This window comes from Apostichopus japonicus, chromosome 13, assembly GCF_037975245.1.
Source record: "Apostichopus japonicus isolate 1M-3 chromosome 13, ASM3797524v1, whole genome shotgun sequence".
NCBI lineage: Eukaryota > Metazoa > Echinodermata > Holothuroidea > Aspidochirotida > Stichopodidae > Apostichopus > Apostichopus japonicus.
In genome coordinates, this window is record NC_092573.1 from 9794671 (window position 1) to 9817694 (window position 23024).

Sequence of the window (23024 nt, forward strand, 5' to 3'; positions counted from 1 at the left end):
TATCGCTCTATTCAAATTTATAGTGCATTGCCCTAATTAGATAATTGTTGAGATCGGTGGGCTCACTGCACTGATACGGTTAGTCTGTCGGTATACTGTTGTCTCATTGGACAGATTTAGGTTCCAAGTAATTTCACAAATTGATTGATTAAATACCTTAAACGATTAGCCTTAAGAAAAAAATGTCTGTCATAAAGTAGGAAAGGGCATTCATGTAGTTGCATGTGACAAGTTTCCCGCTCATACTGTGTGCTTTGTTAATTCACAATAAAAATGTATTTATACTTGTGATATGAACTTTTAACCAAATAACCTGACCCCCCAACCCCCCCCCTCCTCTCCCTGAAAAAAACAGATACAAACAGAAGAAAATTTCTGCATAAATTTTACATTAATCTTAAAGAAATATGTCAGTATGTTTGCAACAAACTTACCCTCAACTGGACTGTAAGCTATCGCGAAAACTTCACGTCCAAACTCAGGAGAGGAGAATTCTTTTGCAAATGTTCCATTATGGGCATTGAAGCACTGTATGCGCGCGTTCTCTCTATCGGCGACGCATACCCATCCCTTGGACTGGACCATTGTCAGACTATGGGGGATACGGAAGCTCGCAAGATCAGAATTAGAATCATCATCATCATCACCTTCTGGAAGAATAAATATACTCATCGGTTTAAATGTCGTTAATAAAGAAAAACATTAGAAAATTCGCAGATATAACCAAATAATGTAAACGTCACATAAATCGAACTCCTCCAATACATTAGCAGCTTAGAAACGGAGCAAATTGAGAACCAGTTTGAATTGAATTGAAGACATGTGTTATTCACGTCCGTTTGTGTGTGTGCTTCCGGCTCTTACCTGGAGAATGGGCTGTGATTTCAAGCAGGAAGGTACCATTTGGTGCAAATTTAAGAATTCTGCTGTTGCAATATCTGCAGAAAGGAAAATTATTGAATGAGCCAAAATAGTATATTTCTTCATGTAGGTAAGGTGACCTTAAACAATGTGATCTGATATTCATTACTATATTTGATTTTAGTTAGTATAAATTAATACGGTTTCTCTCAAATAAAAATATGGTATAATGAACAAACCATTAAGAGCTACAGACTGTTGGCTTAAAAATGATGAATTGGAAATTGAATAAATTGAAATGAAACAACCACGCGAAATGGTTTATAATTCAGTTTAGTTGATTTCTAACTTATCTCGTTACCGAGGTCTACCAAATAGTACATACATGTAATAATAAAAACCCTGCAAAGATATCTATTTAGGCGGTTAACCGTCCTACCGATTCTCTTACCCATCAGCGATGAATATGTCCCCTGTCTTGGAACAAACCGCCACATCGGTTGGTTTGCAGAGATGATCCGCGTCAGATCCGGGAGAGAATGCCTGTCCAAACGTCATTTCCGGTTCGTCAGAATCAGACGAGATTTTAAATACCTGGTGCATAGCCACGTCGGTTAGCCACAGGTTGTTTTGGTAGTCAAGAGTTAAACCGTGAGGCAGGTAGAATCTAACAAAAAATAATAACAATATACCGAGATATCGACGTAAAACATTCGGGCTTTCCAGTCTATCATTGTAACTGTAGTTCAGTTTGCAAGCAACATACATCGCCATCACCATCGCCACTGCCATAATCATCATCATCATCATCACCGTTACCACCTCCACCATCAACACCATTACAATCACCATCGCCATGATATCACCATCACCACCGCAATCATAAGCACCATCGCGATCGCCATCACCATCACAATTACTACCACCAACGCCATCGCCATCGCCACCATCACCATCAACACCACCATCATCTTTCCCATTCTCATCACCATCATCATCATCATCATCATCATCATCATCATCATCATCATGATCATCATCATCATCATCATCATCATCATCATCATCATCATCATCATCATCATCATCATCATCATCATCATCATCATCATCATCATCATCATCATCATCATCATCACCATCATCATCATCATCATCATAATCATCATCATCATCATCACTATCACCATTCCCATCCAAATCGCCATCACCATCATCGCTAGCATCACCATCAGCATTCCCATCACCATCACCATTGCCACCATTTATTATCACCATCATCATCACCGCCATCGTCTCCATCGCTGTCGTTATCAGTATTAATTTAGATTTCTAACTCTCTAAAAGCAAAATCTTTTCAGTACATAATACTCTTACCTGTCTTTTCCCCAAGCCTCTACGATGTTACCGCTCATAGGTTCGACCACCAGCAGAGTCTGGGCCTGGATGGGTGTGTCATGGATGTACACATTGTCTGAATCAAAGTCACTGCAAAATAATGTAAAGATTAATCACGTTAGTACTGTCCAATGAAAGAAATCCGTGGGAACACGGAGACTCCACATATCCCTAAAAATACTACAAATTATCGATACCTCCTCCCAAGCTATACAACCTCCTCTGCCCCCCCTCCCCCTCCCCTACCACACGCTAAAATGTCGAAGAGGCAATGTCCGGATGGACAAGCAAACATTTGAAAAGTAGTTTGAATGTAAATTAACGCCAATAATTATAAATTCGAAATATGAACAGTCATTATACTTAATGATTCTCATGAAAACAATCTATTTTGATTACTTATATTTAATTTTATTTTATTGATTTATATTTACCATCGTCTCAAATCGATCCCATACAATCCACTTGAATTAGCTAAGATACGATTGAATTCTTCTACTGCGATCACATACACATAATTACATATATCTGAAGCCGATCTCACACCCAGAGATGTTTTACTATTCAAACGCAAATTGAACTTTAAGCTGCGCAGAGAGAGGTGGATCTTAATTTAAAGACTGTTATACAGAGAAGGGTAACATGAATTGCATGTTTTAACAAGTTAAAGAAATTATTTCAAGTCGTTTAATATTGAAGTGTACTTTGACAGCTGGTGAAATCCAGTAGATCCATATAACGTGTACAGCTAAAGGGTAACCTTTCGAATTATGAACATCTGAATACTCTCACGCTGTTTGTATTTGCTATTACCCGCCTACATATATAACTCAGTCGCATTGGTCAGTTGAAAACATACAAACATCATCACTTACTCTGGTTTCCAAGATCTCTCTCCTCGTCTGAATAAAACCAAGTTGCCTCTTGCATCTACATCGAGACCAGCAATCTGTCCTACGGGTATGTTCTGTCTAGGCCACCATCCAGTACTGGTAAGGCTGGGTGTATCCTGCAGTGCTTCATCCCAATATTCTGCCAAGTAATTTATAAGAGCTTCGACGCTCGATTCGTAAGGATACTCAGTTTCGCTTGCCTCGCTTGCCACGCTTGCCTCGCTTGCCTCGCTCGCCTCGTTTGCCTCGCTAAACTCGCTGACGTCATCAGTGACCTCAGAGACAAGTTGACCTTGCATGTAGTCGTCCATAAGAGAGCTAACATATTCCATCACAGGATTCCCATCACTGTAGGAGGAATCATATGTTGGTAAAGATGATTCGTACAAGGCCATGCTTGGCTCGTCTGATTCTGAATAAAATTCAGATTCATATCCGGTCCCCTGCGCGAGCTCTTCCTGTTCCTCCTCCCCATCCCCCTCCTCTTCCTCCTCCTCCTCATCAACTGCCTCTTCTTCACTTTCCTCTTCTTCTACTCCTTCCTCTTCCATATTTTCTTCATTATCTTCACTACTCTCATTTCCTGCTTCATTTTCCATCTCATCCTCCCTGCTGGAATCATCTTCATCTGATGAGAGGGAAGGTTCGACATCCGGGCATTTTGATACGTAGTTGAAACTACTAGAGAAATATTCCACAGTTTTTGTCAGTCCTGGTGTATCTTTCCTGTAAACAAATCCGCAAAAAAAAAGATAAAACCGTGATCAGAGAGATACACAAAATATACAATAGATAGCTACGATTAATCAGCTCCTGCAAAAGTGCCAAGTAAATATAGCCCTGAAGATGGATAGGTCATATCTTTGAAGAATTACCAAAAACCACGCTGTACAAACAGTATGCGTTTGTCATGTATAGGGTTTATTGTGTATTGCTTCCGTGTGTACGAGTTTCTTACTATAAAACATAGCTGCGTACAGCTATGTGGAAACATGCCATGTTGCTCTCGCAAGGGTGATGTGGGTTGGGGGGCGGGTAGTCAGTGTGCAATGGATATGTGGAGGCAGGTAGAAAGGGCCGATTTAAACAAACCATCACGAGTAGATCTACATTGTAAACAATGTACTTGAACTGATGTATTTCCCAATTTCCCAATGCTTTTGTTGTCGATGTTATTGTTATGGTAGTTGTCGATGTTGTTGTTTGCTACTGCTGTTGCTAAGCGCGATTAAATCACGATTATTGTCGTTATTTGCCCAGTCATTTTTATTGTCCAGTCATGGTCAACTTAGCGATTTGACTATAACCAGTGCTATGGTCGAGTGGATAAAGGTGGTAGTATAATTAAAAGGAAATGAAACCTTAGTGTCTAAGAGGTCGTGGGTTCGACCCCAAGGTGCGATTTACATCCAGGATATATCCACGACTCTCTACCATCTGAAATGGTGTTCCAAATTTTGTTAAGGAAATCTAATCTTATGATTTAATCTATTTTACCATTTGCATACTTCTGAAATTGTTTCGGACTATTGCGTTTTAGTTTCTAGTATCATGTAGTACGGGTTTTTTTATATTGTTGCTTTTGGCAGTTACATTTTTTGCCTTATTGGTTCTATATATTTAATTTTTTTGGTTTTTGTTACTATTTGTTTTTAAGTTTTACATTTGTAAAGCGCTTTGAGCAGCTTTGCTGATTATGCGCTATATAAGTATTACTTATTATTATTAATGAGCAAATACTGTATTAATTGGATAGCTAACCGACGTGAATCGTAATTAATAAGGCATTGGGATTCTCTCACACATGCATACACACGTGGCTGATTGGCGTTATAAAATAACTGCCTTCCATCGGTCCGATATTTGATTTGATTTTTATTAGATATCAGTCACTGAAAAATTGAGAATTATATTTCTATAGTGTGTATCACAGGATTGCAATGCTCGGACAGGCACCCGAAATTAGTTCCATTTTGCTGTGAACTATAGGATTGGTTCTCGGAACAAAATTTCAAAAATATGGAAGTTACAGTTTATTTTGTTTTTGGCTATATCTACAACTATAAGGAGATGCTATTGTGAGTGTTCTACATAAGGCGAGAGAACATATATACTTTGTAAAATGACATGTTAACAATTTCTTAGAAATAAATGTCAAATAGGCCTAAATGTCAAATTAATTACAACTTATGATTTTTGAATGTCAACTTCACTGAGAGTTATACATGAGATCCTGAAATGATATTAAAATATCATAAGATTATTGTATAACTGATCTTATATAGTAACTTCTTAAGGCTTGCTGGTTCTAGCTGCAGTTTTCAATTTTAGCTTGATTCGTGACGTTAGTCAAAGTGGCATTATTAAAATTTAATACGTCAGCCTTACCCTCAGATCACGAACATCAATAATGAAAATATCACGAATTAATATCCGAAGGAAAAACCTCACTTACTGCTCGTTATTTCAATACATAACGATATATATAGTGTGAAATTTATCATTTAAGTTTGATTGAAAGCGACGGGATACGCTAAATTTTATGTGGGTTGATGGATATTTCCATTCAGCTACAACATTTTGAAGCTTATCGACAGACAGGTTAATTAAAATCATATTGTCTTTTCACGTCAAGTCCATAGTCAAAACTATAGTTTCCATGTATATTCTGAGCAGCATTTCTGAGGGATGGGAGATCCAGGATGGTACAAAATATAAATACTTGCGAGCTGTTGATTTAAATTTTCTTTCTGATTGCCCACCAAACAGTACCAGTGAAGTATTTAAAGCTTACAGGGTAACGCATACCATACAGAATATCTTTAAAGAAACGCATTGTCCCCAACGTCCGCCACCACATCTCAAATCAAAAATACATTGTACAATGTAAATACTAGTAAGTGCGCTCATTTGATTTTTTTTGGGCTGAGCCGCACTAAAAATGAACTGTAATCATAATTTTGGTATTTTGCTCAAACGAAAGTGGGTAGTGAAATATTTAGTACGCTTCGTTCGTATGCAGTCCTTACCGCTCATTTGACCTATAGTTTATTACATGAACCGTTAGTTTGGTATAGTAATTTCGGTATCTATACCAATGCATTTCTCCCGTCGCCCCTCGCCCCTCACCCCTCGCCCCTGAGAAATCATTCATCCTACATCAATCTGAGCTGAATCGTGCACGTATTACTCTAGTAGGGGGTAACGTATACAGCCTATACAGCCTTGTGCTATATACCAGAAAGGACTATGCGTATAGCTGCAGTACATACATATCATCTGAGAAGTGTATGTTTCTATCATATACACGCGATGCCCATTATCCCAATCATGTATAATGTATGTCGTGAATTTGAACTATCCACGAACTATAAAGTTTATGATAACCATACGATTTGTCGAGTGATAAATCCGATAACAGACAGATGATAACTTCATGGAGGAGGCCATCATAATGTTATCATTTTGTTTTGTTTTCATTGTTATGTGAAGTATATTGATAATGGCAAGACCCTACAGAGTAACCGCGTTGTACAAATTCCACGAAGCATCTACACTCAGTGTAAGTATTGGTTTTGTCATGACTTCCCGTTGATGTAAGGCCTTGGATTGCGTAAACAGAGCGCTATTATTAAGACAATGATATCAGTGAAAGCATGAATTTATCGAAATTAAAAGCAGTTTTACATTCACCGAACCGACACAGCCCCTCATCCACTCCCACCCCCTCCCCTACTTTCCCCTCATATCTAGCTCACCCCTTTTTTATATAATTCATGTATAATAATAAATTTCATTTATGTGACTCCAGTGTGGCACGTTTCATATTTCCTGTTTTCAAATGACGTCAACACACCATAACTGCATTGTCAAAACAGCCTACGTTTCAGTTTCGATTGTAATTTTAAACAGAATGCGATTCAGTTTCAACCAATCAGAAAGCGTGATATATATGTTAAACGATGTTATGATTTTCTTGAAATATTACATCATCCTTTATCATGCGTATATGTGTTTAGTATATATACTTACAAGTCAGTGGACATGAGTTTAAGTTCCAATCCAGAGGAGCTGTCGTAACCTCCTGTTTAAAGAAGCAACAAAATATGTAAATGTTACCATGACAACCACTTCATTTGAACGAAGAATAAACATGATCTTATGTCATCTTTTAGAATTAATCATCATTATGAAATATCATGACCATGAGAAATGTGGGGAAAATCTGTTTTTCTTTCTGCAATCGTGACGTCATGAAGTTAGAAGGGGTTGTTATCATTCATTATAATGCTGGCCAATTACATAACACATTACATTACACCAAATGAAGGAGGAAATGTAACACCTGTTGAACCTTAATCACATTTACGCCTTTCAGGTGTACACATTCTACCAAATTACTTGTTACCATAGCGACAAACATCACAACACTACAGAATTTCTAGATCAATATTCCATTCAAACCCTGGGGATTCACTTCTTGCCGTGGCATAATTCGTTTGACCTAAATTTAGACTCGCATAAAATTACCATGGAAACGACCTTTCTAGGATATTGCTTCTTCTTCTTCTTCTTCTTCTTTTATCAATAAGGGGAAAAATCGATGTCTGAAATAATTTGTCCGGGCTTGACTTAGAGGCTACCCGGCAAAACGATTTTTTTGTTTATTTTTAATTTTTAACTTTTGATGATTAAAAACAAGTCATCGACTTTTTAATCCAAAGTTAAGACTTTCCTATATTGCCATCTTCGGTGGATGAATTTGTCTCTGGGCGATTAAATTACATTGATATACGAATGATCAGAGTGGATTCATAGATATGTCGTTAACTCCGTTTTAAGGGCCTATATAGTTACGTTTATAAAGACATAACGACAAAGACCTTGGTCACATTCACAGACATTGTTGTAAAATTTTGAATCGATTTAATTGGCTAGTATTACGGCGAATTAATGAACTAACGTATATAAAAACATAACATATTTAATCAAGTAGTTCGACTTTTTTCTGGTTATTGCCTGTCCTCTGTTCATGCAACTATTCATGATATTTCAAATTTGCAGAATGTGTTATTGTCCTTTTCGTTTTCTATTTTGTTTTGTTGTCGTTGTCTCTTTGTTCTTTTTCCTTTGTTCTTTTTTATTGTATTTTATGTTACTTCTTAATTTCATTTCATGAACTGGAAATCTTGTTTACTAACCAGATTCTGCTACTGTTGATTGTCGCAAACTACTGGGGTCATATGTCTAGTGACTGAAGGCTTCGGTAAAAGCTCTAATGTTTGTATATATATATATATATATATATATATATATATATATATATATATATATATATATATATATATATATATATATATATATATATATATATATATATATATATATACATATATATATATATATATATATATATATATACATATATATATATATATATTTCGATACAGGTGACAAACGCCTACAGTGGAATTACGACCTTCCTTACCGGTTTCGAACCTCTGGACATACAATCAGCGTCCATAGCCTAGTGGTTAGGGTGTCCGCGTACAGAGCGGAAGGCCCGTGGTTCGAATCCCGGTGGAGGCTGAAAGTTTTTTCACTGTTCTTGATTTTCCAACTCATAACGATTTTCATTTATATATATATATTTATATATATATATATATCCTCCAGCGAATATCCGCAAATATATGTGGTAATTTTTTTTTTTGTATTTTTTGGCGGAGTTATACCGTGTAACACCATACACTGTATATCTACTTTGAAGATCTAAATATGTGTTTCGCCTGCAGTGATTCAACTCCTTATGTTGAGTGCTTTTGGTAGGCCTATTTGAAGCACTGAGCAGTTGTTCACGCTAACTCTTTACTTTATAGAATCGTCGTACGGCGAGATTTTAAAAGCATGAACCAGCAAACGCCTTTACAAAATCGTCATTTCGTTCCATATTTTTCTAATATCTCCCCCCCCCCCCCCCCGCCTAAATCTTCTACCTTAGGAAATCAGAATCTCAATTTAATTTTATGGACTTCAAGGAACTCATCAACTTGAAGGATCTGCTCATTTTGCCGTCTCAGGACAAAGTGGATTCTAATACAGTTCTATTTAGAAACTGTCAAACAGCTGTCACCTTGCGTGTAAATTAAAGTTAAATATCAGCGAGAATTTTCGGTCTTCATTGTATTAAAAAAAAAAGCTTTGGGGGCATTTTTATAAGCTTCATTCTCGAAGGTAATATCTTTTCATGGTTTTGTTTTTTCCTCAGACCCCAAAAATAAAAAAATAAATAAAAAAAAGGAATTTAACGTGTTATTTTTACCATGTTCGTAACCAACCACGAGGACAACGTGTTTAATATATCTTCCGCCGATTGTGATTAATTCACCCCTTGCGAGATAGTCGTCGCACTCGCCCAGTTTCCAGTCAAACATTAACACCGAGGGGCCTGCACAGACGGTCTCTTCACCAGAGCATTGCCTACAGTAGAAGAGAGACAGAGAAAAAAATGAATCAACGAACATGGCCACTGAGCATGCGCATACCATGATGAAAGAAACGTTTTGACGAATAGTTCAAGTCATATGTAGGGCGAAATGAATCACAATATATATATGAAATAAGTGCACATGATTCTCAGGGCTTTATCAGTTAAAACTGGTCAAAGGTGAGTACCCGTTCATTCATACTTAGTAAAGATTCCTAAATCCCATTGGTCCATTCAGGTCAGCTGACCGTGGTTAATCCTGTGAGTAACGCACGGTAAAATTACGGGGCATCACTTTAATAAATCTTTGGTTATATATAACCAAAAATGTTTTGTTTTATGATATTTCCCCCACACAAATGGTAGTGTATGAATGAACGGGGTTAATCAACGGTCTAGTGTGCGTTACTCACATGATTAATGCACTCCGGGTGTTAATGCTATCGCTGGATGCACTCGGGCTCCGCCCTCGTGCATCGCTTGCATTATCCCCCGGTCGTGCATTAATCCTGTGAGTAACGCACGCTAGACCGTTGATTAACCCCTTATTAATCAGTTAAAACTAATGTGTGTTATAATTTCTTAACATGTGTTTACATTTATGGCCAGTTGCTACTGAGAAGGACTTACAAATAGAAAAAATATAAATACACATAATCCTATGCATAATGAATGATTGACGGGATTAACCAGACTAAACTCTAAGGTTTCGCTAATAATTTCGTCCACATTTTAACAGAAAAGTGGATGACACTTTTCTGCAAAACGCTTAAAATCTGCATTTTGAGCCATCTTTACAAAGGTATATTTATAATAGTCAAACATAGGAACAGTTGTTTTGAGGTCAAAACCAGTCATTATATGAAACAGCCTTGTATAGAAATAAATTCCTCTGTTAGTAATTTTTCCACAATAGCATCTGCTGGCAGGTCTAACAAAGGCCCTATGTTACGTTGTTATAACAAACTTCAGTTTATACTGGTTAACAGTTGTCTTTTATTTACAGTATAAACTGATCAAGCCATATACATTGGGTGTATAGTTAAATCGCTCCAATGGCGATAAAAACAAAACTGGAATAGGTGCGATTGGTATCATTCCAATTTTAATTCATTTTATTTCAATTTGAAAAATTGACCTATGTCAGTTCATATCGACATAGGCCTGTATCAATGTAAGTCAATTACAAGGATCAATTAAAGGTTCGTGAGTAATGAATTTGGTTGCCTGAATTTTCACAATTTATCGCCCAGACACTATTTTCACATTAGAATTAATCATAGCCTATGCATTAAGGAAATTGATAAACTTGTCAAAATTGTCCCCTATTACTTCACTATTTGAAATGATACTTTGAATATGTGACTCTAATGACCTATATATACGTTATTATAGCATTGAACTAGCGAATTATTTATCAAGAAAGGTATCAAACTCGGCGAGCCAAAGAGCTGCTTTAAGGATTTCGACCTTACATTTGTGAACGTACCCAAACAAGGCATAGAGAAGTACTTTGACCCGTTAGTTTAATATGATAGACACGGAAAGCACGTGATCATTCATGTAGTGAATGGGCAAATGAACTCCTGACTTTTTTCTTCTTCTTTCTTACTTCTAATTCAATGATTAAAAATATTACTCATCTTGATTACAGTTGGCAATGTAAAACGGGAACAAACACTATAGTTGTTCTGTCAATTAACCAAAAGCGTTCCCAGGAGCAATCTTGCAGTGTTGACTTCTATATAATTTCATGGTATCTGTTAAATTGCAAATCTAATTTTATCGCAGCAAAAGCAGCAGTCAACAAAATTGCTTTCTATACCGAAGATCAATGATATTATGAACTTGAGGAAAACAAATAACCTCAAACCTTCTTTTTCCCTATTGAACAATTCTCCGAACAACAACAAAACAGAAGAAGAAGAAGAAGAAGAAACGTAATAAGGTTAATAGTTTACAAACCATTCGTCTACTTGACTAGATGGTCCCTGTAGGCATCCATATAATGCTATGTGATTGACGTCAGCGTTGTCAACGATAGGCTTGAATCCAACTGAAAGAGAGAAAAGGGAGAAGAGAGTTAATTTATTGGTTTGGTTTGAAGCAGTGAGAGGAGAATTCTGTGTATATCACTGTACCAAACAAGTACACCAAAAGGTATCAATGTGCTCTGACTCATCACAATGCAACACGGACTCTCCTTACTAACCTTGTTAACCACCCCCCCCCCCCAACAAAAGGGGGGTAACTGATAAGTAATATTTATTTAAAATAATTGAAATGATTTTTGTTAACCTTTGTTTCTTCCTGTATTTTAATATTCAATTTCTTCTTTCGTTTTTTCTCTCTTTTTCTTGTCAATCGTTTCATGTCTTAAAACAGCTTACCATATTCTTCTTTATTCCTGTATGAATTAATTTTTCAACGTATCAGAAATCGTAAGTTTCAGATATTCATACCGATATTCTTTTCATAAAAATATTCAGTCGTAAAATTGTGTAAATATTATTAATGTGTCCCTTATAGTCTCGCGTAAGTAAAATCGATTTACTTGTATAGGTATATTACAATTGAGCTAATTAATGTCATGCATAACTTGAGAACAATTGATTAAATAAATATATTAAAAAAAGGATTTATCATTGTTTTGGTGCCTTCTTTTATTATCCTCTTACTTAAATAGTGACGTCAAGAACCAAACAAAACAAGGTTGTTTAATATCAAACGTTAAAAATAAACTATACTGTCAAATTAGAAATACATTTCCGTTTTGTTTTCTCTCCCCCTCTCTCTCTTTTCATTTTAACGTCTTTCTTTTCTTTTCTATTTTTAAGAATTTTATCTACTTTTGAGTTACATCTTACGTTCATCAATTGATGTACATAGGCAATCTATAAGTTAGGAGACAACCCCATTAAGTCTGTTCCTCAGAAGCAACACATGACAAATCAATAAAGCTACTGCATAATACCTTTTGTCATCTCCGAAACACATGTTAAATATGTATCGTATCAATTTTATAACGGAAAGATGTTTTGAATGCCATCCGCATGTCTCTTGTGGTTTAATTTAAAACTAATCGAAATGTGGTTGTGTGTGTAAATTGTGGAGTATTATAATATAAAGAAAACAACAATTGTTTTAACATTAACAAAAGGCTTCTGAACAGAGGAGTTGACGTCACAGCCAAATAATGGAATATTAATGAACTATTCGAGATGTTTGACATCATTAGAAAGTTGATCAGTAACTTAAAGAGTCAGAATCGATATGCCATATCTGAAATTCTGCTTAAACTTCATACATTTAAAAACTCATTTAACATGATGTCTTTAGTCACAGAAATAATTTTAGTTTCTTCAATTTTAAGACCATTGTTAATTGTCCAGGTTATATTAATATGTTTAATAACACATTTATTTATATTTTCCCTTTTTTCTTTTCTAATTTTTAAGAGGGAGGGAGCTGACTCTTGTGAGTATTTGAGGCGCATCATTAGTCAAAGTGGCTGCACTACTTAGTCTACCACACAGCACCATTAGCGCAGTTATTTGTCTGCGCCTCAGAAATGTCAAAAATCTTAATTGAAAAGCATACGACTATAAATCGCCTCAAGTAGTATTTTATCAGAGACAAATGATGTTGTATGTCATCTATGTTCTGTTTTCATCTATTGTTTTAGTATAAAGTAAATAAATCATTTTTCTATGAGTTATCAGAATTTATAAAAACAACTGATTAGTTTTAAAATTTATGGATTCAACGTTATTATCAATTTAAAACTTAAACCATTTTAAATTCGAATTTCCAGAGGGCCAGATGGAGGAAAGGATGAATATCTTTGAAAACTGGATTGGTTATTTTTTTGAAATATTACTAGCATCCAAATTATACTACTGTTTTTTATTTTTTTGTAATAAAGATTACAGTTGTGCCTTAGTTCATCCATTAAATGTATTATATAGATTTAATGCTTTAGTATTTCATATAGTTGAAATGAATATGCAGTGTTGACCTTGGTTGCTTCCAGTTGTTATATAAGCAGTATATACAGTACTGAATAAACCAAGGCATGATCTTAATATTGATTTATTTCATTTGATCTTCAAAGCTGAATCAACTACGAAATGTCACCAAAATGCCACCGACAGCTCAAGACATTGAAACCTAATGGTAGTCTCGTCTGGGTTTTGTTTCATATTGAAGATCGGAAACGGTCCAATCACCCGTGAAAGAGTATAGTTTTGTTCAAATCATTTTATCTAAAGGTTATCCAAATAAGCACGAGTTGTTACCAAGGTACACAATATCTGCAGTTAAATATAAAAGAAGTATAAGGGATTTTGAATTGAGTAATATTTCCATGTTCAAACAAAACAGTGTATTTCTTATGTCATTTTACGATTTAACACTGTCAAAGTTGTTTGTGAGGAGAGATCCAAATGTTACCTATAAAGGCTTTACTCGTGTCAGGCCATGGGGAATTTTTTTTTGGTGGGGGCGGGTGGGGGGTTCGTTTGGGGTTTTTTTTTTGGTTGGTCATTTGGTTGTTTGTTTGTTTTATAAACAAATTTCACTTTTCGCTTGCGTCTTACCAATGTATTTTTCACTCGGTTCCAATACTTCTCCATGACAGTAGGTTCCACCATTCTAAAGAAGAGAAAATAAAAATATTTAACGAAATTGAACAGAATATGTACTCAGTTATCATCAGCTTTGCAGCCATATCATAATTTGGATTCTTATCTTGAACCAAGTGAAGGGGCTCTGTCTTAGTGGGAGGGGCCTCAAGGGAAAGATGTCCCCTCCCCTTCGGGAACAATTTCTATTGGGTATAAGGGGGCTGTTTGATTCAAAATGATGCTAACTTTTGAATCATTTTAACAACGTTTGTGTATCACTAGTTTCAATTGTTGCCCTTGTATGCGACATTGCCTGGGAGTGTGATAAAATGTTAGCCATCCACCCCACCCCACCTCACCCCCACCCTTCCCCGTTAACAACTTTATTCCTTTGTTTTTGACAGAATATACTCCTGGAGAAATGTTGATATGGAAATTAGGTCGTTTAGTGCTGATTCTTTATTAGTTTGTCAAGTTTAAATTGTAACGTTATCCTTCATGCGTACCCAACGTGTTGTAGGTAGATGTAAATGAAATGAACGTGAAGCCTCGAGAGCTTAGACAATCCAATAAGCCACAAATCCTTAGCCAGGTACTTTTTTGGAACGTGGTGACACAACTGATGTTTCCATGGCAACACTAAATTCAAGGATGTTGTCAAGAGCGATACTTGGCGTATTAATGAATAACATTGAATGGGACATGTTGTTTTCTTAGGTTATCTTTGTTAATTATAGGAACATAATAATAGTAATGTCACGTGAGCTCTGTACGGAGTATAGGTATAGGTAGTCATGGTTACCTGAAGAGATCTGTCATGCGATTAGCATTCGACAAATCACCGTAGAATCTCACCACACTCATATTTCAAAAGATACAAATTTCACTCTTTCAGAGTTAAAAGGCTGCCCACTCTTTTTGAGAAGTAAATTTTCGTACTTCCCGACAAAAAAAATCTTTCAAATTTAGCTCCAAAATAAACGTAAAAATCGAGACCAAGTTTACAGCTACTTTTGCGTTAAGCCAATCTTCTTAATAGTGAATTAACTCCTAAAATAAAGACATCCTGAATACTCTCTAAGAATGAATTCAAACTCTCTTTTTGTTTGGGGGGGGGGGGGCGTGAATTAAGAGCATGTGAGTAAGATCGGAGACATTTGAAAATAATCCGTTCTCCTTCCCTGACTAATTGTTTCTGAAGTGCCTGCCCAAATCCTATTCGTCACCATTTACATACCTCGGTCCATGTTCTTTATAGCAAAATAGAATACTTCGCCGACCATTTATAAATAATTCCGTAATTCTTAAATCAAGACATTTATAGAGATCAGCCTTTCATGCACGGTCTCTCACTATAAGAGTATCATTCACTCATCAAACAACTGATCATCCTAACTATTCTCAAAGAGAGAACTCTAAATTGCTTTTGTTTATAATTAAAAAGTGTCGGCGTAGGTTTGAGAATAACTCGTTTTCCATTCCTAGCAAAATAATTTTATAAATGCAAATATCGAATAGATTTTAATTAGCTGCAGTACACCAATTTACATACCTCGGTCAGTTATGTATTTCTAATAAGCAGAATACCTCCCTGAACCTTTATAATTTTTACAGTATATATAGTTCTAGTTTAAGAGATTTATAGCAAACAGTATATTATAATTTGCAAATTCTGAATGTGTTAGTTCATGAATTATTTGAACGCCAGATACGTCATCGTATAAAACACTGTACACATGATGTAAACAAGGTACCCCAACAACTGGCCTCTTATTCACATGGGAATATACTTTGGGATAAGATGTCTATTTGTTATGAATGGTTACTCCTCACTTTTCCCGGCCTCTTTTCCAATATAAATATATATATATATATATATATATATTCGACATATATATATATATACGACATATATATATATATATATATATGTACGACATATATATATATATACGACATATATATATATATATATATATATATATACGACATATATATATATATATATATACGACATATATATATATATATATACGACATATATATATATGTACGACATATATATATATATATATATATATATATATATATATATATATATATATATACGACATATATAAACGACAATCACTACATGATGTTTATCTATAAGTAAATTTAAACAGAGAAGCAACGCTCATCATTATTATGTGCATTAGAGATACATTTGATGACGAACTGCCCAAACAGCTCCGATGTTTTCCCCGTTTTATGCTAAATATCACATTTGATATGTCTCATATGGTAGATGAAGACTAGAGGAAGCCTGAAGCCTGAAGATGGCGTCGCATATTCATCACTTGTAATTGAAGTCTTAATATTTTGACTGTTACTCTTTAATTTCGTATGTTAATGATTGGATATTTTTTCGAATATTTTTGTTTATTACTAAAACTTACGAACCTTTAAACGATAGCTAAAGTATAGTATAGCTTTCACCAATAATAATAATAATATATATAATCAAAGAGGCAGGGAAACTATCATATTTCACCTTCAAGTGGCGACATATGACGTCACATATTGATAAAATGGCACACCCCTGACATGACTCTAAATTCACGATATAGCTCTCCGAGCTCGAATTTTACTTCGCTATTTTTTGGGAAGTTCTCCTTTGCAATCTGCGTCACATAGATGAAGATGGGTTTGTTTATTCCTGAATAACAAACCGTAATCAGCTATAAGGTGTACCTTACAGTCAGTTATTTGAATCAGGAAGTCGTTAGCTGATAAATGATCCAGAAAAGGGCTAAAAACTATCGAGAATTGCCCTTTTTGCCCTAAATTTACAACTGCTCATGTTCTTCGATTATCTTGGTAGCAGTTGATACATCGACTGATTGGTCACGTAGCGGATGCAATCAAAGATAATCTATTAGCCAAAAAAATGGTTATCGGTTGATTTAATCAGTTCCCGTCATGAATATTTCACTTACGGATATTGAATCCATCTCATAATATTCAACATATTTAAAAATAGAGAGATCAAATAGAGAATAGGCTAATATATTTTGGCTGTCACCCTAATTGATAAACGCCAAAACAAAATTTTTCATTTTTACTGCTGTAATTGAAGATTGTATTTCTTGGGGTATAGACTCAATTTGGGGTTGTTCTTAAACAAACTGGAGGGCAGAAAGCACATTTTGTTTTCTCGCTTGATCGGCGAAGTAATTAAAGATATACAAGGGTGAAACTCCCCATTTATGGTAAGGGTACTTTGCAATGGGGGGGGGGGGGGGGTATATCAGAGGATTCCGTCTCTCCACTCCCCTCCACACCCATCCACACCCCTCCTCTCCCCCGAAATCAAACATACCAAGACTTCCAAAAATAATTTAAAGTGTTACCGTAATTGTTGCTGAATTGAAAATATCTACAATTGGTGCAATCTTTTGTAATTTTAAGATGGCCCTTTCATCGATTAGGAAAATCGATTATTTAATTCATGCAATCAATATCGATCGAAGTAGGCATAATAATAATAATAATACGTCTAACAGTTCCAAACTAGGCAAAAACAGGTAAGTTTATAGTACAGTTTTGTAATGATTATACGAGCTTACGAAATAAGGTCGCATGGTCTATCAAAAAATAACCCGATATATTTACTATTTTGTGTTTCTTTGCCAATCATACACTTTGATTTAAACTTTCATGGTATGCTAGATTACGCAGATGTTACAAATGGCGTAATTCAGATCACTAAAAAATAATATTAAATTTTAACTTGTACATATTTTGCCAACAAAATGTCATTAGGCATTTACTGTTATAAAATAAGATTGGAGATAAGCTAATTATGTTTACTACAATAGCCTTTTCCATGTATGTGAAAGTTTGTTTAACTTTTTTAGAGACAAACAAAATCTCATGATTATTATTCTTATGCCTAACATTATATGATTATGTGTTTCATGTTTCTGCTCTTCATCCATGGAATGGCATAACCAACAAAGCGAAGGCAGAGAGAAGGAGAGTATAATGATAATAATAAGACCATAATACAAAGAGATGTGTTCATAATAACATCGACAGAGATAAAATCACAAATGTTGAGATTCTGACACGTTTTATTCCCAGGAGTACGGAAGTAAAATTACCTCACGCAGTTGTTGTTTGATGGCTGTTTTATTAACAGTAATGTTTGTCTAAAAGTCAGTCTTGTAAAGTTTATAAACACGAATCTAAATATTTAGATTATAAATAGATTATAAAGATTTTGTGAAGATCAGTAAGGGCAATATATTCCGGCAAGTAAAGATAGAAAATACTAATTATTGCTAATGTCAAAAATAATAATAATAATAATCTACGAAATATTGTATTCATTATGAAGTGGCAAAATGTAATTTGTTAGTTTGTGACAGTTACTCAGGATTCTATCAAACCAAGCACAAAAACTGAATAGGGCAACAAAAAACAAAAGCAAAAAAAGGTTCGTAGAGTATTCGGTCTTCGAATTTCAGACACATCCCAAGAAGGTGATCACTAAGAGTAAAAGGAAAGTTATTCTGGATTCCATTCTTGTTGTATCAGTTTATTGAAGGGTGGTGACCGGGATGAGCACGGGGGACCCATGCATCTCCACTTTTGTTTAATAAAAGTACCGTTTTTTCATAATTAAAGGAGTACTCGATTTTGCTGATGAAAGTCACCTTTTGTTCACTTTTGGAATATTAAAAAGATGTCCTTTTTATAGTGAATGAAACGGCCTACATTTCTCTTTTTTTGTAAACATCAAAACCCCTTTGTTTATTACAAAGTAATGTTCCGTTATTGAATTCACAGAGGTTTCAATTTGTGATTTTCCACCTCAAAACAAAAGTCACACTTCCCGCCTCACTTCGACGACCCCCCTGGCACCCGGGTTTCCAGCCAGATCCAACCTTCTTACGCCGCTACTTGCGTATAGTACCGTAAGCAAGATGAAACAACATGCTTGTTTTTATCGGCTCAAGATGTAGGCTCAGCTGATTACACTCATCATATCGTGGTAGGTTATAACCTTTCAGTCTAAACATTGATCAAGTTTAATTTTACTATAATAGAGGAAAAATTACGATACTGTATATCTCGATACTTATACCGATGTTTTAGATTTCTAACACTAGCGAGTATTAAATATACCCTCGTCAAAGTCGTCAACATAATTCAGAAAAAAACACTCCCATGAGTGAATCTCAATCACGAATTTTCTAAATTTACCGAAGCAAACAGTGGCCTCGTTAACAAACAAGAATATGCAATTATCGTGCAATTATTACATAGGCTAATGAATGATGCTAGAAGTGGGCACTTATGTCTACTATTTCATTGTACAGGCCTAGCTAATATAGGCCAGTGATATAGGTACAACAGCCGAATGTTCACGGTGAGCGATCTCAGCACTATAGATACTTAATCCAATTATTCATGCAGAGAGGCCTGTTATGTTCTAATGTCTCATTTGTACCAGAAACCTGATGAAAACATCATCGATATCAGAAAAAAACAGAAATAGGCGACGAAGTTATGACTTGTAGAGGCCCAGTTTATAGGTAAAAAAAGGGTGGACAGGAGGAAAGGCTAAAAATTTTTTTTTTCTAAAGTCTATATTATGCAGCTGTTTCAGGGACTCTGCTGGTTTTGAACCTTTGGACATAACATCATCGTCTATTACCCAGTTGGTTAGGAGGTCCGTATATCCCACGAGAGGCAACGATTCGAATCCCGTAGAAGCTGGAAGTTTGTCATTATTTCGTGAATTTCCAGCCCATTGCCGTTTCAAACTGTTGCAAACTGCACGATATGTGGTATTTTCGGTTACCTTAATCATTAATTCATGCACTATATACTTCGATATATTGCGTGCAAATATAATCGGCGGTCCCTAGGGTAACGACACGGGTATCACACTTTTATGTAAACAAATGTCCACTATTCCACAAATATGTATCACATTGCATATTTAAATGATGATACGGAGCGACATATTTTTGTGTTAAAATTTCATTCATTTGGATGGTTAGATTTTGTTTGTTTGTTGAAAACCATAGATTGTTGTAAGCAGAAACAAGATCTCAACAAAAAACTGTTAATATCGATGTATTCGGTCAATAAAGGCTTGGAAATATGTTAACATAGAGTCATGTTAACATTTGCCCACCGGCGATGTTCACAAATGTCACCTATATTCAAGACGCGTTAAAAAAAATCCCCGATTCATGGTTCGCTTTTTCAGACACTATTGCCAAACATACCATTATATTTGTTAATACATTGTAAACACTTGGCAACTGTTTGTCATTATATCGTTAAAACTGAAAATCAACGAAATTATACAAAGCTTTGATATACTTGTGACAACGAAACGACGTTGTTTGTATTTTAAACAACGCTGTGGTAATTGTTTCCCTTCACTCAAACCTGAAAGTGAAAAATAGTAACGAGTTTTGAACCCTCTGTGGTGTCTTAAAACAGGGATCTTTGACCTCTCGTATAGCAAAACTGTTCTCAAAAGGAATTGCATTAATATTGATAATAAAAGTCCTGCTTTGACTGGTCACTTTGAGCGATAAATATCAGTAGGGGTGCTCTTCGTCCACGCCTGGGGTAGAATTGATTTGGACAGGACAACAGGGCATGTGTGTGAGAACTTTGGATGAAAAAATTCAACGCCACACGTTGGATACAAATACAAACCACAACATTTTTAAGAGATGTTCATATTTGTAACCCTCAATGTGAGAGTACAGATCTATGTGGTTTTAAGTTACAATTATTAAATAAGTCTGACTTACTAGTAGTGGATCTTTACGCCCCCCCCCCCCGCCCACCAGAAACAAACAATGGACATTTTCTCACAACGAATCTATAAGTAACAATTGATTGAGGTAAAGTCATGTTCTTGATTTGATAATATTCTTTCTATGCCATGTGGCATCAACTTTGGGATACCGCAATAAACGGCATATTTCTATGATTCATATTGAATAAAGTATGAGAATGAAATAGGTCATACATTAACATTGTGCTACGAAGTCAGACACAAATAGTGAGCATGGACTGTCCTATATTATGAGCTATAAATTTCGGAAAACGTATGTCATACACTAACCATTGTGTACGTCGTCCTTGTGTTTCTGTATTACAAGGAATATTAATAATAATTATTATTAATATTAATATAGCGCATTATACCGATGGTCGCAATGTGCTTTACAAGAAAAATATTGAGTACAAAAACACAACAAAAAGTAGAACATAAAACGTAAAAATACAAGAAAGGATCGAACAAATTAAGAGGTCCAATGAGCGTAACACGTGAATAAGTGAGGAATGAGTTTCATAAAGGGCTAATTAGTAAGGGAATATGGGCCTCATGAATTTTTTCACGTATATGAAACTTATGTTCCTTGAATGAAGGGTACATCTAATAGCGTGTATACTGTGTATATCATTATAAGATTTGGTAAGAATACATAGTTCCCATATTCAGATATTCTTTTGTGTACTACGATAGATCGATTTTTTTCAGTTGATGTTGATAAAAGTATTGATGTTATTCTTTATTGAAAGTTCATTAGCTCATTAACGTAACGAGTCAAGTTTTAATAATTTAGCGAAGATACAAATTTTCGAGGTTTTTCCAAATTGCTATAGTACGATGTGATAACCACTCCTTTGAAACAGAAAAGTGTCTTTGCGACGAAACTGTTGAAAATCAAATTAAGAGGAGATGTTGTTTTATTTATTTGTTTATTCAATTACAATTTTATTTTGAGCTATGCTCAATATGTCTGGTATAAAGTTGTTGACCAAAGGCAAAAGCAACTGATAAGAGGGTATACAGTTAGAATGCCCGGCTGTGTCGACCAAAAATCACAGTGTCCTATAGCTCTCGACAATTTCATTATAAAGATAAAGTGCCCGTATATAAACAGGGAAGGTCACGAGAGATCTACGATAAGAAAAACCACAAACCTTGTTGTCCTCTCGGCTTGACTCTTATCATATTGTGTTCTTTTCGTCATTTGATGAGAACTCCAACCGCGATATGACTTTTATTTCATCTCTCTTTACAATATCGTTTTACAAAACAGGGGGGTGACGAGTCGTCAAATTCGTTTGATGCGGTGTAAGGATGTTTTCAGTAAGTCATGTTCAAGGCAAATGTGGTGTAGTTAAGGGGGGGGGGGGGGTGGTGGTAGATTGAAAATAATTGATACTTTGAGGACAAGTCACCCAAGATGTGAACTTGGACACGAAGAACCAAGCGTGATTTCGTCGAAGTGATACAAGTTCATGTCCAGCCCTTTACCATTTTCATGAGGGCGGGGGGTGCGGTTAATTCGTCCAGAAAAGGGGTATTAGGGTATCTCAGGAACCTGAACAAGCCATCCAGATGGTAGGTGGATAAATGTTTTCTTTCGACTTATTTTAATTGTAAAAAAAAATATTAATCATTTTTTTTAAGTAATGAATTATAAGTAAGTAATTAGAGTAAGAATATGAAATATTTCTTCAGTTTTATTCCTCGCATCTCTTAACTTCAGAACGACAGGTCTAAAGGGACACACTTGTGATTACATGACAATGACAATGGCTTTTAATGCGCAGTACCACTATTCTCTTGAAAGCACATATAATCTTAGCCACGGGGGACGACAAACGAGCAAAATGTAGCTTCCTCTCCAAATGTAGTAACGATTGGAAAGCTTTATTCGACTGTTTTCA

General features: G+C 35.4%; 1 protein-coding gene across 2 annotated transcripts in view; it reads right to left on the reverse strand.

Annotated features, from left to right (window-relative positions):
- The window catches only part of LOC139978280 (uncharacterized), a 30976-nt gene that overhangs the window by 4847 nt on the left and 3105 nt on the right, over window positions 1-23024 (reverse strand). The window contains exons 2-10 of one of the 2 annotated variants that reach the window (XM_071988333.1): window positions 14238-14292; window positions 11605-11695; window positions 9475-9632; window positions 7185-7236; window positions 3135-3878; window positions 2239-2349; window positions 1313-1528; window positions 865-938; window positions 435-647 (exon numbers count right to left, since the gene is read on the reverse strand). In XM_071988333.1, the coding sequence (XP_071844434.1) occupies window positions 435-647; window positions 865-938; window positions 1313-1528; window positions 2239-2349; window positions 3135-3878; window positions 7185-7236; window positions 9475-9632; window positions 11605-11695; window positions 14238-14292 (1714 nt within the window). Of the gene's footprint in view, window positions 1-434; window positions 651-864; window positions 939-1312; window positions 1529-2238; window positions 2350-3134; window positions 3879-7184; window positions 7237-9474; window positions 9633-11604; window positions 11696-14237; window positions 14293-23024 lie in introns of both variants that reach the window. The other variant, XM_071988332.1, reaches the window with a different exon arrangement.